This window comes from Suricata suricatta, chromosome 4 (assembly GCF_006229205.1).
Source record: "Suricata suricatta isolate VVHF042 chromosome 4, meerkat_22Aug2017_6uvM2_HiC, whole genome shotgun sequence".
In the NCBI taxonomy this organism is placed as follows: Eukaryota; Metazoa; Chordata; class Mammalia; order Carnivora; family Herpestidae; genus Suricata; species Suricata suricatta.
Genome location: NC_043703.1, coordinates 93,079,907 through 93,106,978, shown reverse-complemented (window position 1 = coordinate 93,106,978; position 27,072 = coordinate 93,079,907). Strand labels below are relative to the sequence as shown.

General features: G+C 48.7%; 1 protein-coding gene across 1 annotated transcript in view; it reads right to left on the bottom strand.

Annotated features, from left to right (window-relative positions):
- EPAS1 (endothelial PAS domain protein 1) overlaps window positions 1-27,072 on the bottom strand; it is an 82,190-nt gene that overhangs the window by 30,018 nt on the left and 25,100 nt on the right. The window contains exon 2 of the mRNA XM_029937298.1: window positions 5,187-5,377. Within this exon, the coding sequence (XP_029793158.1) occupies window positions 5,187-5,377 (191 nt within the window). The remainder of the gene's footprint in view (window positions 1-5,186; window positions 5,378-27,072) is intronic.

The window sequence follows — 27,072 nt, the reverse complement described above, 5'->3', positions numbered from 1 at the left end:
TGCCTTTGTGGAACTGTTTGCTCCTGCAGCACCTGCTTTTCCTCCTAAGGGGATTCTGAAGGAACCTGGCCAGCTCGCTGTGGGCCTGGAGCTGAGGGTGAAAACCGAAGGGCTGGAGGCACACCTTCACCATATGGGCCAGGGGCGCACGCCTATCACCCTCCACTATCACATTCCTACTTAGTGTCTGCCCGGGCTGGGCACCAGGCAGGAAATCAGTCAGGCTAGCCATAAACAAGTGTCACTATGTACTCAGCCCTGTCCTAGGGAGAATCAGAGATCCCAAATGGTTTAAGAGCAATCTTTCCTATTCTTTTTTTTTTTTTTAAGTTTGTTGAGAGTGAGCACTTGCACACATGCACATGCATGAGCTGGGAAGGGGCAGAGAGAGGGGAGAGAGAGAATCCCAAGCAGGCTCCATGCTGGCAGCCCAGAGCCCAACATGAGGCTCGATCCCACAAATCATGAAATCATCCTGAGCTGAAATCAAGACACTTCACTGAGCCATCCAGATGCCCCTAAGAGCATTTTTGCTCAAGGAATCTATAGACAGGCAGGGAAGCCAAAGATGATCCACCATAAGGTTATACAACAATCTAGAAGAAATCCTTGGTGCTAAATAAAGAGGAGCCCCCAAAGGGGTCTTTAAGTCACCTGGGGTTCGAGGTCTCAGTTGCTCGCTTCCCAGGCCCCTTTGGGGTCTGGCCCCCAGAAGAGAGAGGTGGGTCATCAGAATCAGAGGCCCTCTGCGAGACAGGCATGCTTAGCATGGGGAGCACAACAAGATTCTTTAATGCTAAAAATAGACCCAGTAAACAGGCTTTGATGACGACTCCCCACAGCCAGGATATGCGCGGGCTGAGGTTTCGGAGCACTTTTTCCGGAGCACCGCTCATTTCCTTCAGGCAGCACCACCCATGTGGGGCGGGACCCCATGGGCAGCAGGAGCTGGGCATCTGGGGTGAGCGGTGGGTGGCAGGGCAACACTCCTCACTAGGTTTCTGAGACCAGACTTTTACAAGGTACTGTCAGTTGGGATGCATTTTTCCCCCAACCAGGGTCACTTTCCCTCTTTATTTCCTACCTTGAAAAGTTCAGCACTGCTCTGACCATTCCTAAAACTATGCGGTTGTGATCTTCCTGGTTCGCATGCACTTGGTGGTCACCATTTAGTTTTTATTACAGGGGCTATCTTTTTAAAGCAAGTTCCTCCCCTCCAACTTTCCCAGGCCCGTAGACCCACCACTGCTGTCACCTGGTAGCAGGTGTGGGCTAGCCTCACATCTTTGGCAGAAGGCACTGCAATTTACCCAGTCTTGCTGGCCTCCCAAAGGGACTTGAATGTCCACTATTTGAGATTCATTCCTTTGTTCTTTACATAACTTATTATCCTAGCTTACATCTTTGTATTCCCCTTTATAAGATGCAGCACAGGGCTGGGGTCCAGCAAATACCTGCTTTTTACCAGATTCTTTTAGTTTCAGTTAAGGGAGTGATCTGAACACGGTCAGTATCTCCAGACTAGATTGTGTATTAGCTTCTTTCAGCCATTTACATCCTAGCATGAATCAACTTCTCAGCTCCTCTCCGGACAGGACAGAAAAAAGCCTTGATGTGGAAGCTGAGTAGGGCAAGGCCTGAATGAATCGGTTCATTCATGCCAATGAATCGATAACAAGCCTGAAATTTATCTTTCGAAACCTTGCTACATGATGACCTCCAGCAATTGCGTAAAAACAATTTGATTTCACCCCGTATGAATGTCGGGAGGCCAAAAATCAGTTTTTCAGAGAAAAGCCACTTTTGCATATTTGCTGCTGTTTGAGGCCCCCCGAATGCAGGAGCAACCCTCATTTGGTCCTGGTTTGTGGGGCCCATCTTGAAAGAGGATTTAAGACAATCAGGAGGGACTTCCACTGATGTTCCCGTCAGATCGTGTTCTGTTCTGGGCTCAGCGTGGAAGCTAATATCATAAAGCTATTGTTTCAGTTTGTTTCCTGTGATACGGATCTCATCGGGCCGTCCCGACTCGCAGGCTGAATTTCTCAGCGCTGAGGTTTTCCTCTCCAACATTCCCACACAGAACAGCCTACTGTGAAAATCAAAGGGAAGCATGTTACTAAGTAAAGCAGAAACTTTTCTAAAGCAAAACCTGGTCTTTTTTAGCCGTTTGAACTCTGAGCTATGCAACCGGCTATTTCCTATTTTAAAGTGAGCCAACGCGGGCGCTCACCTTTGTTAGAAAGGCTTCAATAATGAATCTGAGGTTTGTTTTGACTTGGAAAAGTCAGGCTGCTTGGCATTTTGATAGGCGTTGTTGTAAGATGGGTATAAGAGGAGTTTCTGCTGGGGTGGCGTTCACGCCATTTTGCCAGAAGCCTATACTTAGTCCAAATCAGTTTGCTTCTTCATAATGACTTTTATTTCTAAGCTGTAACTTGGAGAGCGCCTCCTATGAGGCGGCCGAGAGGATAAGGGCTTTTCTATCCACTTAGCTCAGTCCCCAGATAGCACTGCCATGCAAGTACCATCACCCCACTCGCACCAACGAGAAAGGAAAGCTTGACGGAGTGAAGAGCTTCTCACAAACTTAGAAAGAAGGCTCCAGTGCCGGTCTGTGTGCCCCCAAATCCCTCACTCCTCAACACTGTATTACATATATTTTGAAAAAGCAAAAATGTGACTTATAAAAAAAATCCTGTCTCACATGCAATTCCTGAAGACAATTTCAACAACGGGTCTAAAGAATGTGCAGCTGGAGCCTGGAAGAGAAGGCAGAGAAAGGGGCTGTTGGAAAGCCACCCTCCTTCCCCTACCTCTCCCCCTCCTCCCTGGGAAATGTGTGTTTTATGAGAACTGCTCCGTCCGTCAAGGACAGCAGGACCCGATGGCCAAATGTAGACACCTCTTATCGTTTTCCGTCAGTTCTCTCCTCAGGACGGGGAGGACCAGCGCGGACGTGCTGAGGGCTCTGGTCCTTCTGGGGCCAAGCCCAGCCAGAGGTTCAGGCAGTTTGTGTCCACAACTTGCAAGGGCTCCTGAGCAGGCTGTGTGCGGTCTCACTGGGATCCCATTTCCCTGGGCATGGCCGGCACACAGGGCTCACGCCACTCAGTACACAGACAAGCAGATGTGCTCAGGGGGCCCAGCCTCTGATTCTCTGCTTTCACCAAGCCAACCTCTGACCACCGAGAAGGATGACTGTATGTGGAGGAGCATGGAAATCAAAGCTGTGCATCTGAATAAAGAACAGACACAACTCCCTGTGTGAGGGCCATCGCTGCACCCCCCTGCTCAGGGCTGGCCTGCAGGTGCCTCTGTTCAGCTTTGGTTCTCCCCCCACCCATGCCTAGCCCTTATCGAGGTCTTTGCCTGCCCAGGTTTGCACAATGCTCCCGCCCTCCCATGTCCGTGTTTGTCACAAGCACAGACTCAGGCCTTACATTGCAGGTGTAGATTCACCAGGTGCTAAGCGTGTGACTTTCAGCAACCTTCTTTGTGCCTCACTTTTTCTCATCATTCTACCAGTTCTATGATGCTCTACAAATCCAGATTCAATCAGAGAGTGTCCCAATGATAATAAATATATTACTCCTTTTGGGGTCTCTATTGGTGGAGGGATGGGACTTATGTTGGAAGGAAGCAATAATTTACCCAAAGGAATGAATGTCTAAGAGTATAATTTCAAGCATCATAAGAGGGAATTGAGGAGAGCTTTCTGGGTGTGGGGAAAGCATCTCTGGTCATTAACTCTTCCACTGCAGACTCTTTGTATATGTATGTAAAGATGATTCCAACACTACCAGACACTGCCCTCACCTGTCCAGAAAGAGAAACCTCTTTAAAAGAATGAGGTCCACATGTGCCCTCTGATGGTATGTCCCGGCCACTGTTCCCGCTTTCAGTAGCATCTATGACAAACCTGCCATTCCTTGGAATTGCGCCTTTGGAAGTATTTATAGAGCATGTCGTTGCCCTTGGTACTCCCCCTCCTGTCTGCTCTTTGCGGAGACTCGTTAGATTTGCAGGACAGGGTTAGCCCTCCGACCCCTGGACTCACTGAGCTGTCATCCTATTTTCTGACGGTCTTTCTTTCCCCATATCCTTCCTGTGCTTCAGGGCCCAGAATAGCACATGCTGGTCTGGCCTCCCTGCCTCGCGCTGGATTCCCTCTGCTCTGGGTTTCTTTCCCAGAATAGCCCCTTCATAACAGGATGGCAGGCTCAACAGGCTCCCAGGCACCAGGCTCCCTCAGGAAAACTGGAAGCCAACCACAAAAGGACCTTCCCCTACCTGCTTGGAGCTCACCGGCTGGGACGCTGCCCACCCACGGCACCTCTGTCCTGTGGGGCGAGGCGCTACCTGCCACCCCGTTTCCTTACGAAAGTGGCAGACCAGACGGGACTGTCACACAGGATCTGAAACTGGAAAACTACCCCCCTCCCAGGCTGCTGCTTTCTGGTCGGGACTCACAGGAAAAGGTTTTTCTGAAGACTGTGAATTTGGAGGGAAAAAAAAAGTACTGTTAACTGGGATCTTGCAGTGACGCCAGGGAGGGTGAGAGTTAGCTGGCTCTGGGCAGGCTGCTACCCACTGAGGACTCGGCGGTGGGAATGAGCGTGGCTGCTGCAGGTGCCTTACGCACTTGGCCTCCTCTCATTCCCACAGATATGCCCCGTGCGGCAAGCGGCTTGCACCCTTTTTACAGGCGAGCAAACCAGGAGCGGAGACACCACAGCATCGGTCTGGCATCCTGGCTGGTAAGAGGGCAGAGACTGCGTGGGCACACCCACTGCCCTTCTGGAGAAGGCAGCTGGAAGATAAGCATGAAAGTGCTTCTGAAAGATGCACTCTGGAGTGCAGCGTGGGTCTGGTGGCCAGACGGCCAGGCACCCGGGAGGCTGGTGAAAGCCGCTCCCAGTGCCCCAGGCCTTTCTGTCCTCAGCTTCCGGTGCTGCCCACATGCTTCCTTGGTCCTGCCCCTGCTCTTCACTCCATGGTAAGATCACTGCTGGACAGGAGGGGTTCAGCACGAAGGAAGGAAGCCCCAGTGAGGGCGTCTGTATGGGGGGGAGGTCCTGCAGAGTGGGGGTTCTGCAGAGGAAGACCCTCCGAGGAGCCCCCCGCCTCCGGCACGACAGAGCCTCCTGCGAGCGAGCACAGGCCGGGGAGGCCGCGAGCCTCACCTGAGGACAGGAGCTTGTGCGTGCGCAGGAAGCTGATGGCCAGCCGCATGATGGAGGCTTTGTCCAGGTGCGAGCTCACGCTGTGGGGCAGGGGCAGCTCGTGGGCCAGCTCGTAGAAGACCTCCGTCTCTTTGCTCCGCCGGCACCGGGCTGCATCCCGGGACTTCTCCTTCCTCCTCTCCGAGCTACTCCTAAAGTCAGAGAGAAGGGGTTAGTTCCGGAAAGGTCTCGGTCACCTTATCCATCATGCCTCTGCTCAAGACATCGCCGGGGTCACAGACCATGGTGGGCCAGACGCTTCCGCTGACTGATGTGGGCCCATACCTGTCGTCCAAGCACACACAGCCTCTGCCGTACACGATCAGCTGTGTGTGTGTGCGTGTGTGTGTGCGTGTGTGTGTGTGTGTGTGTGCTCGCGCACGTGCACTTCTAACCACCTCCCTCCTCTCGTGCACCTACAGTGTCCAGACCAGGGCTTCACATGCAGGGCCTTGGAGCAGAGACTTGCCAATTAATCAGCTGGCAATGACAGGGGTGGGTCCGGGGTTATCTGGGGACTGAGGTGAGTGCCCAGGGACGGTGAGGGGAGTGTGAGGAGGCTCTGGCCACTGGCCCAGAGGGCTGTGTCCAAGGATCTGGAGAATGAGATGAAAAACTGCTTCAAGACCCTCTTTCGGGATAAAGCACACTTAGAAAAAATTAAGCCTGGGACGGACCCATAGATCGCATTTTGTGTCAAAGAGGGATTGCATCAGTAAATATTGAAAAGGCCATGAGAGCCCAAGAAGAAACAGTCAGACACCTGTCGGGCTGGGGTCCCGAAGCACATGGTTGGCAAGGGTTAAAAAGGAAGTGTGCACAAACACATCTCTTGTCTCATCCTGCCAGCATAGTCTAGCAGCCTGTTGCACACTCACGTTCCTCTTCTTTGCAGGACAGAAACCTGCCTCTTTCAGGAAATCCTACAGAAATCCTAAATCTTATAAAGCCTATGTTAGGTCCTAATATGGGCACGTTCAAAAGCCAGCCTGCCTGAATTGAAATTCTAACATCTCCATGGGCCAGCTCCGTACACTTAATAAACTGCTCAGACTCAGTTTTCTCATCTGCAAAATGGTGCTAATAGTACTTATCCCACTGAGTTACTGTGAGGATTGGTTATAATGTATGTAAAACCTTTACAACAGGTTTATCCCAACTGTAAGCAATCAATGTTAGCTTATATTAATAACAAATCTGAAAAAAATGATTCCTGAGAGTAAAACTGTTACACAAGAGTACAGTACAACCTATTTTCATAGAAAGGTATGTATTATACATAATACTTCCTATATATTACATAGGGAAAAAATCTAGAAATAAAACAACATCTATTATTCAAAAAAAATTTTTTTAACATTTATTTATTTTTAAGAGACTGAGAGAGAGCACAAGCAGGGGAGGGTCAGAGAGAGAGGGAGACACAGAATCTGAAGCAGACTCCAGGCTCTGAGCTGTCAGCACACAGCCCGATGTGGGGCTTGAACTCACAAACTGTGAGATCATGACCTGCACTGAAATTAGACACTTAACCGACTGAGCCACCCAGGTGCCCCTAAAAATAACTATTATTCTTATAGTTGTTACATATATAGTGCTTCTTATGTTCCAGGACGTGTTTTAAGCACTCCTACATTAGCTTCTTGAATTCTCACAACTGCCCTTAGAAATTGTACTATTGTTGTGTTTAATTTACAGAGGAGGAAACTGATCCAGAGAGGTGACGTGATTCACCTGCAACCCTGGGGCAGGTTAGGTGTGGAAGAGGTTTGCACCAGGCTTTTATCCATCAGTGAAATCAGTGGAAGGATTATTATTTTTTGGTGCTTATCTGTATTTTCTTATGCTTCTATAAATAACCTGTACTGATTGTTTAGTAAACAAGTTTTTAAAAAATTCTTTCATTTATGTATATTTTTAAAGTTTTTTTTTTTAATGTTTATTTGTTTCTGTGTGAGAGCACAAGCAGGGCAGGGGCAGAGAGATGGATACAAAGAATCCAAGGCGGGCTCCACACTGACTGCAGTGAGCCCCATGTGGGGCTTGAACTCCTGAACTGCGAGATCATGCCCTGAGCCGAAGTCAGATGCTCAACCCACAGAGCCGCCCAGATGTCCCCCAAAGGTCTTTCATTTTTTAATAAACCGCCCAAAGTAGTTAATGGCCTCATCTGACCAGCACCATCTTGCTCCCTCTGTCTTCCATCTGGGACCTTGCAGAGGGGGCCACAGTTTCTCCTTCTGTTTGGTTCTGCAGACTATTATCTGGACAGAAGATGGGTATCTGGGGATCCACATGTTGCCATGTCTCTCAAACCCCTCCCGATCTGGGGCAAAGGCACTGTCTGGCTTTACAAGATGCTTCATTTTTAAGAGCAGAGCGTCCAGCTCCCTGGGTGGGTTAAGCATCACCTACTCAGACTCTGGGAAGAACGTCCAACAGCTGAGGATGGGTAGGGAGAACCTTTTGAGAAACTGCGAAATGGGTTAGATAGTTATTTCCCTGTCTCCTCTCCCTCTTCTGTTTCCTTTACCAAACTCCTATTCCCTCCGCTCCCCCCACATCCACTCTCCGAGCCCTCACTCCAACCCCTACCATCTGCACCCTCTCGGAACCAGCGGGCAGGACCAGCTTACTCCTGCATGAGAGCTTTAACAGTAGTCTGTGAAGGAGTCCCTCCCACTTACATGTTAGTCCTGACGTCAGACAGTGGAGCAAAAGCAGCTGTTCAAGGCTGGCCGACATCCTGGTGTGGGGAAGGAGGTTGGGAGGGGATGGGGCACTAAACCTGTACACATCACACCTGCCCGTCATGAGAGCAGGTAAGGGAGTGCTAGTAGTGTCTTCCAGATGCTGGACCCCACCCTCTAGCACCAACCCGTGCTCCCCAACAAAGCATCACCAGCACACCACCAGTCATTAAGGCTTCTAGAGAAGCATCCCTGGGCAGAACAGATTGCCAGCACAGGCTGTGACAATAATGCCAACGTCTGCATGCACATAGCTTCCTTTTGCTACTGCCCCTTTCTTACAGTGCAAGAAAACAGACAAGGCAGAGAGGAAGAGGCAGGGGTTTAAAAAAAAGGACAGGCTGGAGTCGATACTTTGTCTGGCAATGGCATTCGAGACTTGGGTCCTACCATGTTCCCTCAACCCTGAAAATGTTTATTCACACCTCCTTTTGTACCTCAAAACTGCACCAAGGACCTTACATATATGACTTTATAATAATTCTAATGATAATACACTGTGGGCACAGATTATACATTTGAAAACGGGCTCTGACATGAAGTGTAACTTGCCCATGGTCACAAAGTAAATGCTTGCTTAAACCCTTGAAGAGCATGCAGTTAGCTGAGCAGACACCTAGTAGTCAGTCCTAGGTCACATGGGTGCTCTATGTCTAATTTCGTCTTTACAACCTGCATGTGAGATGGGCAAGACAGGCATAACTTGCCCCCATTTCACAGATCTGGAAACTGAGGCCCCGTCATGCTAAGTTACTTACCTAGGACAACTGAGCTAATCAGTGGCAGAACTAGGGCTAGAACCCATCTCTTCCTAGGCTAATACTCTTTCCACTGCTTAATGGCAGGAGGTGGTGGCTTTAGCAAGAAATGGAGAAACCGCAACATCTTAACATTTAGAAAAACAAAGGCTGAGAATCTCAGGCAGCTTCTTTTAAAAGTCATGAGCTACATGTTAGCTATCTTGTTTTCACAGTTGCACTCTGGGGCTAGTAAAACTTTAATTAGGTTATCTAGTTAACCTTGACACAGCCCAGGGATATCTGTCTAATGCTGACTCTTAGAAGAACAAAAACGTGTAACACTGCTCTCATTTAATTAGCCACACTGAAGAAAAAGCATAATTAATGATGTGTGAAGGTAAGACCTCCCTAATTGATGCATCCACAGCCTACTTCCTCATGCAGTTGACCACAGGTTGAGCCTCTTAGCACATGGAAAAGGGGGCTGGAAGTTAGGAGGGCTGGTGTTTTTGTTTGTTTGTTTGTAAATGTTTATTTATTTTTGAGAGACAGAGAGAGAAACACAGAATCCAAAGCAGGCTCCAGGCTCTGAGCTGTCAGCACAGAGCCCAAGGCAGGGCTCAAATCCACAAACTGTGAGGTCATGACCTGAGCCGTAGTAGGACATTTAACCCACTGAGCCACCCGGATGCCCCAGGACTGGTGTTTTAATATACTGGCCACAAGACTCTATTTGATTCAGATGAGGAAATATATTCGCGGTGCCCTGAGAGCCTCATCTGAAATGAGAGAGGTCTCAAGTCTTATTTGTCAGCATCAAAGGAGGTGAGTGTACAAGGGTTGAAGTACTAGAAAGCTTCTCCACAAATGAAAACCATCATGACATCTGGCTAATCTGAGTGTCAGTCACAAAGTATGGCCATAACAGCTGTTCCTCATCACCAAATCCACGCTGTCTCCCGGCTGGGGGAGTATTCAGGGGTCAAGCTGATCTTGACCAGTACATGTTACATTGCTGAAGGTTCTTAGGTCAATGAGACTGCATTTCCTAAAATACTTGCCCTTTGTTTTCTCTCCCTAGATCGGTCCTAGAATGACCTGCAATATAGAACAGCATTTTTTGTGTTCGTGACAATCCTAGAGGTGGGTTAGAATTCTCTGCTTTCTCATAAGACAGTTTATGTGAAGTTTTCCAAATCACCAGAAAAGACTCAAATCTATTTCTTACTCCAAATCGTTCCTTCTACAAAGTGCCCACTCCTGTCTTTCTTGGTGGCCTTCCTGCAACCACAGGGTGGTCCTGAAGAATACTTGGTATCCAGAATGCACAACATACACGTGGCCCTGGGTCACTGTGTCCTCCTGCAGACCCAGAGGCATTTACTGAACCCCACGCCAGGTCTCGTGAAACCGCATAGTGGGTAAGGTGCACAGTCCTTGTCCAGGACATGCAGTCTCGTTAGGGAGACGACAACCTGAAACACCTCCATGAGCCACAGAAGCAAACACAGGCAGTAGACAGTATAAGCGGTTAAGATAAGCAACGAGTGGTTATGAGCAAGGTCACAGAAAGCTACTCATCTAGAGGCAGGACTTCAGCAGATCCTAGACGGATACATAATACCATCGTGACATGGCTTGAGGGTCGGAAACTGCTTCTTCCCTCACTCCCCCCCTTGTATGTGCTATCTATCTCATTTGATTCTCAAAACAACCCCGAGGGATAGGAACTATTATCCCCACTTAATAGATGAAGAAGCAGAGATGCAGAGAGATTAAGTAACTTGATAAAAGACATGGTCTCAAATGGAGTTCTGGGTCCAAGATCAAACATTTTCCCACTGGCAGCGAAGAATCTGGTGTCTAGTGCACAGATTTGCCATGCTGTGTTAGATACTTTCCCACAAAGTGGATGCTCACAGACACTACGGGGAGAGGTGGGGGGGTTCAAACTTGAAAAGGACACCGCAACATAAAGATTCTCTGTCCTTAAGTGAGCACCCACTCACTTGGGAAAAAGACCTGAAACCTCAGGAGAATTAAGAGGCACTATCCGTGTTCCTATCAGGTGTGGGAAGGAGGAAGGGGCCAGTGCTGTGGGCCTTGGTGGGATGCAGCCCCCCTCACTGTGGGGTTGGGGTGTGGAGGGGGGACTGTTGGAGGGGACTCTCTGAAGGCTGCAGGGCTCTCCAAGCTGCACGGGAGGAACACGTTTCTGTCTTTTTTTTTTTTTTTTTGGACAGGTTTATACCTATAAGTTTATACTTACTCTCTCCAAGGTGGAAACTCACATTCTGAAACATTTGATCCCAACCAAGGAAGACCACTTAAGGACCAGGCATCTGGTCAGAAAGCAAAACAAAACTGAAGTAATGCTTCAGTGGGTATATGCCACAACGTGGCCAGGAAAGACCTGTGTCCAGAGTGTTGCTCTCTTCAAAGTGTCTCCTTAACTTGTGGGTCATTGGTCCAAGCTTGGCTTAAGTCAATAACAGAACCATTATCAGCTCTTGGTCAACACAATCCTGGTTGCTGACTTCCGGGTGGATACAGCCTGGTGTGGCCCCCAAGCTATCCCCAGCTGCACCAGTGAGGCTGGTTGCTTAATTAGCTATCCTCTTCTGACCTGCAGGATGATCAGGACTCCATGGCTAATGCCCGAGTGTCCCCAGGGTACCTAAACACTATGCCTGTTACCCTATAAGGTCAGCTGGCCTAGAAGCAGGATGGATTTCAGCAGGTAGAGAGAAAGACTGCAGTTAATTACACCAGCTTGAATCAGTCTATTGGTTGGTGGTGAAAATCCTTGTTTTAAAAATGTTTATTTATTTTTGAGAGGAGGGGAAGGGCAGAGAGAGAGAGACAGACAGAGAATCCCAAGCAGGCTCCATGCTCAATCCCCCAACCCTGGGATCATGATCTGAGCCTAAATCAAGAGTTGGACACTCAACTGACTGAGCCACCTACGTGCCTCATTGGCAACAAAATTCTAAGCTAGTGCTAATTCGCAGGAGGTCGTAACAGAGGAAATGAAGGTCAAATGCCATCAGGAGGGCTCTCGTGATCCTTCCGTGAGGCTGTGTGGCCACTGCACAAGGACTGCCCAAAGGGTGGAAGAACAAGTGCTTTGGGTCCCAGAGATCAGGATGGACCCCCCACCCAGGGGCTGATAGCCGCACGGATGAAAGCAGAGCAGAGCCAAAGTGAGTGCTTCTCAATCTTGGCTGCTCACTTGAGTCACCAGAGGAGACAAACACTGATGCCTGGGTCCCCTACCCCCAGCGTCCGATTTAACAGTGGAATCGGGGTATTGGGATTTTAAAGCTTCTTGTGTGATTCTCATGTGTGCCCAGGGCTGGGAACCACTGTAGCAAAACAGTCGGCTTAAAATAAAAAGGGTTGTTTTTTGGTTTTGGTTTTAGTTTTTGTGGAAGAAAAAAACCCTGATATTTGCACTGGGGCAAGGCGCATTTCATGGATAATTTCATCTAATCCTCGGTTAAACTGCAAGGCGATATTGGCCCTGGTTTTTGCAGAGCAGTGATTCTCAATTTTGGCCTCCAGCAGAATCACCTGGAGGGCTCACTAAACCACAGGCTTCCACGCCTGTGATCACAGGTCTTCAGAAGCCTGAGACCCAGGTCTACTTCTGAAATTAACCATCGCTTTAAGTATTTCGGGAGGCCTTTTAGAATTAATTTCAGAGCCTCAAAATAAAAGCAGTTGTAACACTTCATATAACATACTTCATTTTAACCCCAAACAATGTCATCCTGTTTTACCCGCCCCCTTTAATCACCAGATTTGGCTGTGAATGGATGTCAGTTGTTTGAAAGAATGAAATGTGCCCTCTGAGATAAGGCCTTGCCACAATTGAAGTTACTCAAAAGAACAGTCTTTGGCTCTATAGACCAGTCCGAAGGAGTGGCAAAAATGGGCAGAAGAGGATGGTATTCTCGAGGCCAATTTTCTGGGTGTATTCGGATGTGTGTCCAAAGGGAGTAGTGATTAGTATATGAATCACAGAGGGGAGTTAAAGGCATCAATGTGAACCAGTCAAAACAGAAGAAATTAAACTTGCAAACTCAGGAGGAGCTGGAAAAAAACGTATTAATATAGCTTCACTATGGACACTTCTGGTGAGGGGCGTGGGCTCTGACCCAAAAGAGACCAAGCCTCACTGGGAGATAAGACTATAGATTTACATATCAAAAGTCCTAAAAGAGGGAATACAAAGAAGAGGTGAGGGCTAGAATGGCTAAAACAGGCATGGGTGTTCCCAGTCATCCCTTCCATGAAGGAGGAATCCTGGGAAGTGTCTCACACCTCAGCCTCCCCACGTCCCCTCCATGGGCTGAGCCCCTGACTCTTTGACCTACACTGATGGTCTGTGCCCCTGGAGAGTGGGCCTGGACTGCATTTAGCATTGACACTAATGTTTGGGCCCACCCAACATGGCCCTCTAATGGTCAATTCTGCTTATGGCCCACTGGAGATGCTTATCTGGTGGGCTTCTGGGCTCCAGGCGGCCTGGGAGAAGAGCAGCAGACCCAATTACCAAGCAGCCTCATAGGTATAGCCCATGCGGGGCCCAGATGACCCAGCTCCTTATATAATCTGAGGACATGTGCAGTCCCCAGCCCAGCTGGGGAAGCCAGGGACACAAGCAGTCACAGTGGTGAACTGTGGCCACACCTAGCTTCACCGAGCCCAAGCCTTAGCGGGGTTGTCCTTCTTCGACATACTAGGAGGAATACCGCTTTACATTTGGGCCAATCACTGCAGTTTACAGAGCACTTTATCAGCTAGTCTGTAAATCTCACCCAGTTGGACAGAAAGAGCAGGGGCTGATATCCCCATTTGGGAGATGAGGCAAACTGAAGCTCAGAAAGGCAATGGCAGTGTGCGGAGCTGGAACAGAAGCCCCGAGCTCTGGGTTTTTCAAGGACACATGAACAGAGAGCCCACTGCCAGCCAGCACTAGACGTGTCGCACAACTGCAAACAGACCTTCGTTATTCATTACCATTCTATAACCTAGCTGACCTTAAATCATTTCCTTTTTAAAAAATGCTTTGGTGAAGATAAGGGTAATACACATTTAGTGTAGGCAACTTTACAAGTACAGAAAGGTATAAATAAAACAGATTTTACTGGATTTATGGCTTCTTAATATTTTACCACATTTTAAAGAATTCTTAAAAATACAACAAGCAGCCATATACTGTGTGGGGTATATCACAACACACGATACTATTGTTGAGTTATGGTTTCTAATTTCTAGGTGTTATAAGCAACACTGTGATGACTGTGTATTGGGTGTTGCTTTCTAATTTATTTTTTGTGATAAAAGAGGACACATGTCCAGCTGGCTGCCAGCTCCCCACAGCGGCCCCGCAGTGGCTCCCCTGTGCAAGCTCAGGATTGGACAACGTGTGCATGTCCAGGGCCCCCAGGACAAGTGCCGCGGAGAGAGGAATCGGGCAGGAAAGCAGATGTAAGCATGGTCTCGGCTACTTTCCCTGCCAGTCACCAGCTCTCCTAGGCTTCCTCTTTCTCTTGCTGTATTCATGTTAACACAACTGAAGAGAGATGGCCAGCTGGCTTGGGACTGGAGATTCCAGATCTTGGTGGTCAGCTGGACCTCCTTCCCCATTGTAAAAGTAAAGTGTCTTTCCTTCTACTCTGATCTCGCCACAGCCAAGGCGTGGACCGAGGAGGCTGTACCCATGAGAAGGAGAGGGAAGGAAGGGGCATCCACCTGGCTCCCCAGGGCTTTCTCTGGCCTCTGATACTGCTACTGCCCATCCCTACACTGTGCAGACTGCAGCCAAGGGACTAATCAACCTCAGTGAGCTGAGGTACTGCTGCCGCTGGTGCTATAGCTAGAAAGGAGCCACATGAGATACTTGCTGTTGCAAAGGACCCTCATCATATTGCCTCCCATTTCATCCTGAAACAGTCCTACATGTAAGATAGCGCTGGTGTCATCCCATTTTACACAGAAGGAAATAGGTTGCAAGGATGTTAAGTGACATGCCTAATGTCACCCAGTGACAGAACCAGCACTCAAACCTGTCATTAAAAAAAATTTTTTTAACATTTATTTATTTTTGAGACAGAAGGATAGAGAATAAGTGGGGGAGGGGCAGCAAGAGAGGGAGACACAGAATTGGAAGCAGGCTCCAGGTTCTGAACCGTCAGCACAGAGCCCAAGGTGAGGCTCGAACTCACGAGCCATGAGCTCATAACCTGAGGCAAAATCAGACACTTAACCACTGAGCCACTCAGGCGCCCCTCAAACCTGTCATTTAATCATAAATCCTATACTTTTGATTGCACTGTCACCTTCTGGGAAAGGTCATAAACAGATCCCTCTTGCAGGATCAAATGGGTTAGCTGGGCTGAGTGTACTGGGGGTGAAGCTTTCACTCTAAGGATACTGAATTCTCAATCTAGGAAGCAGCAAAAGGGACATTCTGGCCACTCTCTTGCCCTAGTTCAGCCCCTTTTGAACTAGGCCTAGTGGGATACATTTCCTCTGCTTGGAGATGTCTGTGTTTATTTTATTTTTTTTTAAATTTTTTTTAATGTTTTACTTATTTTTGAGAGAGAGAGAGAGACAGATAGCATGAGCAGGGGAGGGGCAAAGAGAGAGGGAGACACAGAATCTAAAGACAGTTTCCAGGCTTTGAGCTGTCAGCACAGAGCCTGAAACAGACCTCGAACCCACGAAACATGAGATCATGACCTTAGCCGAAGTTGGACACTCAGACTGGGCCATCTAGGCGTCCCGAGATGTCTGTGTTTAAAAAAAAAAAAAAAGTTCTTACTTGGCTAGCAAAGTCTGCAGACACCACAGGTAAGGTGTTTAATTCTAATTTTTGTCATTAAACATTTTTATTGAGGTCTAATTGACCTAAGTTATATCTGTTTCAGGTACACAACATAATGATTCTCTATCTGCACACACTGCAAAGTGATCACTGCAACTCGTCTAGTCCCCACACTATTTTCCTTGGTACCCCTTCCCTGGGCTTGAGACTATTTGCCAGCGCTCAAGAGTCTCTCTCTAAAGCTTCTATCCATCCGCAGCCTTCTTCCCTTTGGTCCCACAGGCTTCCAACCTCATGATCCAGTGAGTGGCTTGGCTCAGGCCATTCTGCATGTGCAGCCATCCTGATCCAATACTGCTGCGTGCAACTAAGAACACTGAAGAAATGACAGAGTGGAAAGACAAAGAAAAAAGTGCCCAAGATGGGATGTGAACGGATTCCCACGCATGAAGCATGCACTTTCTCTGGAAGGAGCTGGGAGCAGCTGACCCTGAGTGACCCCAGCCTCTAAAGGCCAGTGCCTGGCCTTCCCAGGGCCACATCCCACCTGATACAATGCCCTTCCTTCACCTGGCCTGGCTAAACGATACCCAGCTCTCAGGACCTCCCCCAGCCCATGTCCCGGGGGAAGGCCTCACCTCTGCAGACTTCTGCACATCCCCTATCAGAGATTCGCACGGCGTGATCCAGCCCTGGTATTTATTCTCTTCTTTATATCACTTCTGTAGCATTTGTCTCTCCCTCTAGACCACACATTCCCCAGGGAAAGGACCCACCACCTGTTCTGCTGGTGTCCTCTCAAGCATAAACAGTACAAAGTGTCCCAGTGGTACAAACTGGAAGCACTGGATAAAAAGTACTGGAATGATTTCTGTTCCATAAATTCGTCAAAGGCTCTCACTGTTCTAGGTCTTTTATAAGAATCTAATCCAGTTCTCAATTAGAATAAAAGATTTCGATCCAGGAAGAGCCACAGCACAGAGATACTCCAAGGTGTGTGTGTGCGTGTGTGTGTGTGTGTGTGTGTGTGTGTGTGTGTGTGTGTTTCCAACTCCTTGAATGAAATCTGGGGTCTGAACTAATACTGCTGACAACTGCCTGTGGAGTCCCACAGACCAGCACTTCTCAAACTTGACTACACACACAAGTCGCCCCAGGATCTTGTTACAGCCTCTGACTCAGGAGGTCTGGGCTGGGGCCTGAGCCTCTGCATTTCTAACCACCTCCCAGACACTGCTGATTCCTCTGATCACCCCCAGGGACACAATGGAGATGTCAATGTTGACAGTCAGTGTTACCCTTGATGCCATCCTGATCCAAAGCCACCTAAAGTCCAACAAGTCAGATCTTCTCTTTTGCCAGGAAGAATCTCCCTCTCTTTTTATTTTTTCTTATAGGATATTTCGCTTGGCTCCACTTGAATGTCCCCGTCCTCCTTTGAGTACCCTCTCCCCTCCATCATCTCATCCCCGTTTATTTCTTAAAACTGCTTTCCTCAGGGCCAGTCTGAGCCCTACTCCCAACAGACGCTTCCCTGGCCACCCTCGCTCCTTCTCCAAGGCGCTTCCTGCCCACATTACTCACTGGCCCTCATTAAAGGCCTCCCTGTCTTGCCGGCTTTCCTAAGCTAGCGCCCCGCTGCTAACGGACTGTAAGTACCTTGGTGCTGTGGCACAGAGAAGGGGCACAGACGTAACATTTACTTCTGTGCATCCATCACGGGACCTTGGCCCAGGGCAGACACACTGGGTAAATATTTGCAAATTGACTGTAAGGATAATTCAAGCATGTGCTTTACTCTTCTCCTTTCCCTCTCAGGGCCGAAAGCAAGGGTGATTGCAGCCACCTTGGCCTCCATCCCCGGCCCTCGGGCCCTGCCTCCCCCAGGAGCCACGGCTGGGCCTGCTTAGATGTTGTGGAGTGCTCAGCAGCTCCTCTTCCTTCAGTGGAGAGTTAAAGCCCTGGGAAAGGCTGCTTCCCACTTGGAAACCCCCATTTCCTCATGCAGCGTGAACAAGAGAACATCTATGGAGGGAGGCTGAGCGAGCCAACTGCACAGGGAGTGAACTCGCTCTGAATGGGGCTGTTCTAACGCCCGCCAAGTCAAGCCATTAAAATGCCTCCCCGAGGCGCAGCCCCCAGCCTCACCTCTAGATATCCCCTCAGCCCTACCCGGCACAAAGGATGAATGGGGAGCACAGAGCCTAGTGAAAGCGAGCTCTTTCATGAGCAGGGGAGAGGGGCTGGGTGCTGCCGGGTGGGTGCAGAAGTAGAACTCCTCCTCTGGCCCGCTCCCCCTCTTCACCACACTGAGCCAAATTAACCCCCAATGCACACAGAGTTGCCCCAACAACTGCTCCTCAAAAAAAGGCAACGGAGGGGAGAGGGTGAATAATAACATTAGAGAAAATATGTGCAGTGCCAAAAATAATCACCATGTCATGAGAAAACAGAACAGGGCGCCTCTGGGGCCAGCACTGGGCATATGTGGAAGGAGGGGGCAGAAATTCCCCTGGCAGTGTCATCAGACATTCTGGGTGAAAAATGTAAAATGCTATAACTGGAGTAGATGGTTGTCAGAGAGAACTCTCTTCTTGAACGGAATATGATTTTAAGGGTCCCTTCTCTCCTATTTTAGATGCTTTAATTTCAAAGGAAATAATATTTGCTTAGTCTTTGAAATGGGACTGATGCTTGATCATATGCTAATAGTGAAATATCTTTAGCTCTGCCTTACTAATCCCAGTTTGAAGCTAGAACTTCTGGTGTCTGGTATTTAAAGTATTTCAAAACAGAAGGAGAAAGCAACAGAGGGGAGACGGAATATCTTACTTTCTCCCCCAATCCCATAACCCCTTCTCTCCTCCCTATTAAAAAAGAGAAGAATGTGGTGGTCCTGGGTGGCTCAGTTGGCTGAGCGTCCGACTTCAGCTCAGGGCATGATCTCACAGTTCATGGATTCAAGCCCCACGTCAGGTTCTGTACTGACAGCTCAGAGCCTGGAGCCTTCTTCAGACTCTGTGTCTCCCTCTCTCTCTCTGCCACTCTCCTGCCCTTTAAGAGAAACATTAAAAAACATTTTTTTTAAATAAAAAGAAGAAGACGATGACGACAAGCAAAGACAAAGGAAAAGGAAGAGAGAAAGGAACCCAAAGAAAATCTCAGAGACCCTTTCTGTCCTGGGCTTTCTCCTATTTTCAGACTGTTACACAGTTGCATGTCCAGAGCTCTGGGATCTGACTCATGGCCAAGTGCCAGTCCTTGCTTTCTTCCAGTTCTGCCCACCATACTAGGATGAGAAGGGAGATGTTCATGTTCATTACGGAAGCAACATTCCATTCCTTTGTGGAGAAGTCATCCAAGGCCACGGGAAATGCCAAAGTCTTCCCCAAGTTACTATCATGCTCTCAAATGATAATATTGAGCAATTTGGGAAATGGGGTTTTCTCCCCAGCAACAGCCTTTGCTCTCCACTCACTCAGCAAGTATTTATGAACCCCTCTTCCTGTGCTCAGGTGGGGAGCAGTAGAACGAAGCCTGGAATGACCACCACTCCTGGCCTCAGAGAGCCTGCAGAGAAGTAGAGTCCAGTCCTGAAGGGCTGGCCTGGCCATCAGCCACGCGATGTGAGTGTGCCAGGAGAAAGTCTGCAAGGCTGAACGATACAGGGCAGGCTGGCTGCTAGAGGAGGGATGTGAAGCAGGAGGGAGCACAGGGAGGCAATCGGAGGGCAGGAGGGATGACAAGGACAAAGATACTGCTGGGGAAATTCAGGGGGTGACTAAGGGTCATGAGACAGGCTGGAGCAGAGCACAAGGCTGGAGAAGTTGGAGTGGAGAGATGCATTCATTCCACAAACACCACCGAGTATCCACATGCGCCAAGCACAGCAAAGGGCTTTCAACAACCAAAGGACAGGGAAATAAAGTCAGATGGTCAGATACCTGCCTACCCCACTGACTGGGAGTGTCTGAGGTATCAGGCGGTGGGCAGGGCAGAACCCAACCTGGGTCCCTCTTCTGCTGTATGTGCTTTTGTTACGCTGGACAGCAAGTATGAGAACCCCTCTTTCTTGGCAGTAATGCCAGGGGACATGAGTCCCTTTATGAGGAGCTCTAAATATGGCAGCAACTTGTGGGCCACCACAGGCAGGAGCCTTGGCTCAGCCCACAGAGACATGCTTGCTAAACAGTTAACTCCTAAATGCTACCCATGGGACGAAAAACAAACTTCTCAGAGGGCGCACACCTCCTCTGGCTCCATGGTGTTTTGTTTATTTTCAAAGACGTTAGCCCCAATCTTCTAGCTGTTTCCCCTTGCTCCCTGATCGAGAAGAATACAATTTCAATCAGACCTCAGGGGAAGGAACAGCTCACCAGTCCACCCTTCTTGCCCCCAGACCATTTCAGCATGTCACCGCCCTTTTTAAAAACAAGAGTGGCTCCCTACTGCCCTCATGACGAAGCCCAAGCTCTAGGTCTTCCTTGAGGTCGCCTAGCCACCACCTTGCCTTCTCGTCTTTATTCCCGAGAGCCAGCAGCATCCTACCTGCTCCCGCCAGACCACGTTCCATACCGCCCCCCCATCACTGAGCACCCCTATCTGCCACCCAGTTATTTTTTTCCCCACCTGAAATGGGATCTTTACTCTCCTATATTCCAAACCCCATACCTTCAGAACCACTTGTTCCCCGGCGATTTTTCTGATCACTCTACCCCACCCACACTGATCCCCAGCCCTGTCCTGAACACGTGGAGAGCTGATCAATACCACTTACCTGTAAGGTAGCATTGCCTTATTGTTCCTTATTTTATGTGCCTTCTCTGAAGGCAGAGGCAAATGTCCAAGTTGTTATGTATGCACAGCCTGGCACTGTACCTTACTCCCAAAATAAGCGTCCCATATCTTTCAGATGCAGCATGGCGAGCTGAGCCAAAGTGGCCGGGACTATCCGCCACCCCCTACCCCACACCGCCCAAGCTATAGGATTAGGATTTCTAATGCTTCGTGCTTTGTGAGTAGAAGTGGGTGAATAAAGAGGTAAAGAGGAGCGATGGTGACTGTCTTCCTCACTAGGTTACTGAACATCTGATGACTCCTCACTGCCCAGGAAACAGGTCCCCATATGCTAGGGATGTCTTCGTACGAAGGTGCTGGCTGTGCCTGCTACCCACATCCCAGGGGGTGTTCAGTGAGCCAGATGCCACTCAGCTTTCACTGACAGTGTGCAAGCCTGGACAGAGAGGCCCCCTCCCTCCCCACCAGATGTGACTGGGGAGGTTTCTGTCTCTGATCCCAGCTCCTTGGCACAACAGAACAATTTGCTGCCCAACACCACCCATTGCCCAAAGCCTTCACGTCACATGTGTGGATGCCCTTCTTGGAGTCAGACTTCAAACAAGGAAGATGCCAGGGCTTGGCCAGGGCTCCACCCCTTTAGTGATGTAACTTGGAAGTGAGAAAATGGGCCAAGCCATTCCCCCTCCCCACCAACAAAAAAGCTTCGAAAGGCAAAAATCCTAAAAGACAAACACCAAACAAATGTAAAACCCAACGGACACCCTGGAGGTCAGCAAGGAGGGTTCGAGAACGACCCACACTTTGGAATAAACACCTTGCATTAGCCCAAATTTCAGTGTTTAAAATTCTAGTCCCCAAACCCTAATCCCACCCCCTCAACACACACACCAGACCAGGAGGGGGTTAACAGAATCCAGCTGCTCCCCTTATCTGGCTAACCTGCTAATGGCAAATCTCTGCTACTGATATTTTATCAGTGATTTCTGCAGATCACTTTTATTAGAGATAATGTCATTTTTACTTCATTATCCAGCCCAGCAGTCAAAGAGAACACAAGTTGCTATTTTTTCTGTGAAACACCAGTTCTGTCCATTAATGCTGACAGGTGACAGCAAACTGAAACTCTTTGGCCACAGTTTTGGGCAGAAGACTGAGCAGTTAACCCCCGGTTTCCTGGGCAGAGCAGAGCACCTCGGCAGCCTCTTCCATCGTGGCTACAGAGCCAAGGCTGGTTCCTGTGTTTCTGATGCCCACCGCCCTGAATGTTCAAGAAGGGCCCGCTGGCTGTGCCGCAGCCGTCCGGCACATTTACTTCCACCCAGGCAGATGAAATGCCGGTGTAACATCCAGGTGGCGAGTGTGGCAGCACTGTTAATTCTACTTGGTGGAAAGCGGTAATTAACATATGAGTCAGCAGCAGAGAAAGACTTTAAGCCCAGGAAAGAAACACCTCAGAGTCCCTGAAGCCTCAGAGGCTGAACTGTGTTCGATTAAACGATTTAGAAGATTAGCCCTAGTATGGGGAGACCTGATCAGAGGGCGGTTGTGTAACCCCAGTGGCTCTCCGGGGTGTCTCTCAGCTACGCCCAGGACACTCCCAACCTGGCTGCCAGCGTGCAGAAGGAAAAGGACCATTTGTCCAGAATCAACTAAAGAAATGTTCTTTTCTGTCCTGCTGGTTGCTTGTTCCTCCGTATTATTTTTTTTAATGCCAGATGTAGCTTTGAGTGACTTCTGATTGGCTTAGAGACTGTGGCAAACCCATTTGTCCTATACCCACAGCAGTAGGCCACCCCCCACAGCTAGAAGACAGTTCTAAAGCAGCCAGAGGTCTACAAAGCCACTTGGCTAAAAGGGCAAGTATCCTTTGCATTTTAGCATTTTCGATAGAAGTATGGCTCTTTGGAATTTAAATCCCACCTGGCGTGTATGTTTGGTGAGCTCTAGCTTTCATTAACTGAACATTTACTGAGTGTCCACCCAGTGCAAGGCACTGGGGATACAGAAGGAAAGACAGGGCTCTGCCCTCAACAAGCTGACAGCCTAGTGCAAGAGACAAGTAAACAAGGCACATAGCCAGATGGACTGCCCGGGCTTTGGGGCTCAGACACCCCCTCTGTGACCCAATGAGAGGTCCTCAGGTTTTTCTAAACCTCAGTGTGCTGCAAAACAGTTACTCTAAAAGGCCTGGCCTCCACGAGCTTTTGTGCGGAATAACAGGATGCACGTAGTTTAGAACCATGTCGGCCCTGCACCATGCACTGGGCGGTGCTGAAGGTACTGCTGCAGAAGTCAGTAGTGAGTGCTCCGGGAGCACAAAGGGTGCCATGACCAAAGCAGGGAGAAGGGGGGTCTTGTGGAGGGCTTTCTCAGTGAGACTGTGAGGACAAACAGGAATTGGCCAGGACAAAGAAGTGGTAAAGGGGTCTTGAGAAGACAGAGTACAACTAGGCATGGTGGGGTCTAACAAGGAGGTACTTGGCTCAGGATTTAGGAGCACAGGCCTTACCAAATGGGGCTGGCTTCCAGAACAATGTTTGGGACCCTCCCTCCCAAGGTGTCCCAAGCTGCCCTCAATCAGAAGCAGAATCATGGGTCCGCTGGACCATGGGGCAATCCTGTTGTGGCATTTCTTCTATTTTTGCATTCCTCGTGTTTGGACAATGAGATGATTGTGTGGATATTACAAGAGGTGATTATCTCCATGGGCACTGAGCCTGTTTTAGTGCAAAGACTTTGCCTTGCCAGAGCCAAGACTTCTGAGGTCACCACTGAGTTGCCAATTCTAGAGAACCTCCGACAAACCCCAAGGCCACCAGGGAACCTGCTCTTTGCAGGACAGCTTACTTTAAAAGATGAGCCATGCGACACAGGTGTTGGATAGGAGACAGTCTGTGTGAGGGACAGTTCCAATTCAGGGTGGCCCAATAACATCTTCTTGTGCCTAGCTTTGTGTGCAAGGATTTGAGGGACGAGAAGGCGTCCTCTGTCGTGAGGCAGTAACTGCTCAGAAATGGTCATCTGTTGGGGAGCACCTGGGTGGCTCAGTAGTTGGTTAAGCGTCTGACTTCGGCTCAGGTCATGATCTCATGGCTCATGGGTTTGAGTCCAGCATCCAACTCTGTGCTGACAGCTCAGAGCCTGGAGCCAGCCTGGGATTCTGTGTGTATGTCTCTCTCTCTGCCCCTCCCCAACTCTCAAACACACACATGCTCCCTCTCTCAAAAATAAATATTTTTTTAATTAAAATTTAAAAAAAAAGAAATGGTCATCTGTACTTCTGGATTCCATAAAGGATTTCACCCCAGATTTCTGTGGACTGGGAATGTCCGGTGCAGTTCACATCAAAGGAGTGGGGAGCCCCGAGCTTGTTTGACTCAAAATCATTAAGATGAAACATTGGAGGAAAAGTCTCAAGAAAAGGGAAACAATGAAAATATTCCTGTTTTTTTCCCACATATTAAAACAAGCAGGGCAGCACATATGTTCTGGGACCTCCATCAAAATATGGTCAGCAGTTACACATTCTTAGTTGGATTTAAGTCCTTGTGAATGATTCATCTTGATGCCTATACGTGAACTTCCTGGCTGTGAGGGGACGGCCGGAGAAATTGAAATGTGTAATATTCCATGAAGAGGCAGGCAGAGGCTATCCTGATACCTGATAGCCAGTGGTGCTTTTAGCTTTAGGGAAGGGTTTTTTTTTTTTTAATGAAAAATCTGACTATTCTTACATTTTTCTTACAGATAGAACTAGGGATGAGGACAGGCCAAGGAACAGGCAAGTCTCCAGGAAAGTAACTTGCCATGTAGAGGGAGGTCTCCTCAGTCCTATTGCTTTTAGCTGCCAGCTTCCTTCAGGTATCTTCCCTTTCTGCAGGATAGCCAACATGTTCCTCTAGTGCCTTGCAAGGATCCAGAGAGTAGGGGCTCCCAGGGAACGCTCTCAGGAGCTGGAGCATTCTAGAAATAGCACCTCCTGTCCTACTGTTGACTAGCACCCAGATGACGATCCCCAAACCAACATCGGGGACCATCCAGAGGTCTCTGCTTTTGGACCTCTAGTCTAATCATCCAGGAAGATTTCTGGAACTGCCCTTATTAAGGAAATGTAATATGTAACTTGACTTAAAAAATCCAGGAAGCTCTAACACTCTATCAAGTTCTTAAGACTTTTTCTTTCCTCCATAATCCTTGGCCAAGTTCAAAGGTGAGCACTTTCCCAGAGGCTCATTAGGAATAATGTTTATTTCATTCATTTGGGGTTGACAAGTTTGATTCCATCTTGCGTATTTGGGGAAAAAAAATAACTTTTTTTTATGAAAGGAAGGGAGGGGGTGGGGGATGAGCTGAGGGTAAAATTTGGGAGAAAAGAAAGGTGCTTAGAATACTGGCTTGGAGAGCAGGCTCGAGTTCTGGACATTTTTCATTTCTGGTTTTCTCTTAAGGGCTCTAAGGCCAGCTCACTGTACCTCTCACGCTTCTGAACCTGTAACCCCATCTGTCCTCCCTATCTTTGTGGGTGCTTGTGTGATCGTGTGCTCTGATGGAAAATGTACAAGCTTGTGCCTTCACAGAGGGTGCTATATAAATAAAGTGCACCGACAGGGATTGCCAAGGTTTCTGGGTTCTCTACCATGAAGGGAATTCAACAGAAAGCTCTGTATGAGGGCTTGTGCTCTGTTCCTCTGAAGCCAGGATATCACCAAGTGGTCTACTGAGCCAGGCCATCACTGACAGCTTGGGGGCTGAGTAGGAGTTCTCAGTGACTGACTGAGGCCAGGGAGTTCATTCTTGAAATTCAGCAGTCCTTTCCATTTCATATCCCTCCCCCAAGATAAGCACCAGATCTAACTGGCCCTGCTACCTCCCGTGGCTGGTTGGTGAGGAGGGGTATGGGAGTGCGAGTAGGGGAGACTACAAATACCTGACGTCTCCACCCGTCTTCTTTGCTGACCTGGTCTGTACTTGTTCCTCAAGCCTCCAGCTCACCCCTCTGAAGAGATGTCCCCCATTCCCTGGCTGGGGTGACCTCGTGTACTGTCTACACCACTCTTGTCACATGGCGGTCTCTGCCAAGTATCGTTAAGTCTCTTGTCTCTGATGTAGGTAGGTCAGGGGCACTCAGGGCCCAGTCTGCATATCCACCTTGAGGAACTATGGGATAGTCAGGCTGAAGGAGAAATTTGAGGCTGTTGCCAAGTTTCCTCCAAACCTAAGTTCCAAAGCTGCTGGGGTGGGGGGAGGGGGAGGCAGGGAGCCCTCAGGGAACAGCTGGACTCATCTCTGATAAGGATGGTTCAGCAGGCCTGAGGCAAACTGCGCTCTGACAAAGCTGGGGCTGGCGGGTTCTGCATGGCTGCCTCTGAGCGCTGCCCTCTAGAGGAGGGGCTGAGAACACCACCAGGATGCCCAGGGCTGTTAAAGCCTCCGAGGGCACACCCCTGGGCTTTCCCACAAGTCCTGCAACAAAATAAATGCTTACTTTATGCCAGCTGCTATGTTCTATTGGAATGATTGTCCAAGAAGATGTGGAAAACCAGTGTGAGCCTCCCTAGAGGTCCAGTCCATACTGGTGCTTTGTGCAAGGAGTTTTCTAGACTTTGTCCCGTCTCCCCCCGATGTGTAACCATGGTTTTGCTACGGTTCTCCTTTAAACATGAATGCAATGTTCCAAGCTGAAGAATTCTGGGGTTTGGGAGACAGGTCTGAGCTCCTGTTGACAGTCTTTATGTTGGGTTTATGGCTGCTACGAATCTCCTGACTGCTCTGGTCGTCTCGATAGTCTCTATTCCTAATATCTTATCACCCATACCACCAAGATTTAAATTTCTAATATTCTTTCACTCTCTAATTTTCTCCTGAATATTAATGTCCTCTCTTGTCGTAGACTATATAGCTCCTTGAGGATTGAGGTCCTATATTCTATTTCTTCTCTTTCCCACCATGCTCAGCACAATCCTGAGAACAGCACGCCCGGCGCTGAATGTATACTCAATCACAGAACAACAGCATTTTAGAGCACACACAATGTTAGCATGTATCTAGTCCAATCAGGTCCCTCTGATGGACAGATGAGGAAACTGAGGCCTGACGGTCATCATTCACTGACTCGAGCAGCACAACCCCTGTTTTCATGTCTTGGAGCAAAGACCAACTTTATGAGTCATTAAGACACACCCTCTAACGTAGACACTACTAGAATGACTCCCATTTTGCAGATGAAAAAAGAGGTAGGGGGTGCTTAAGCAACTTATCCAAGATGCCTCCACTAATAAACAGCAGATCCAGGACTTGAGCACAGGCTATGTGGCTCCAGGGCCAACGTGATCACCACCACTCTATCTCAGTTCTCCTCTCCCAAACCCCTAGAGCGACCACCCACCCCCTCCCCGCCCCATCCTCCATCACAGCATTTACCATCTCCTGCCTTGACTCTGACCACCTGCATGCTTGTCTTCTCCTGCCCAGCCCCTGCTAGACTGCAGCTCTTGTGGGCAGGAACAAAGGTGTCATCTCCTTTAATCTTCCAGGGTCTCCATTCAGTGCCTTCCCTAGAGTGGATGTTTATGGGAAAAACTCCAAGAAAATACAAATAAAATGTGCTAGACTAGATAAGGCAATACATTTCTTCCTCCTAGAATGCTGTACAGAACTTAAAAATTTTTTTTATGTTTATTTATTTTTGAGAGAGAGAGAGAGAGAGAGAGAGAGAGAGACAG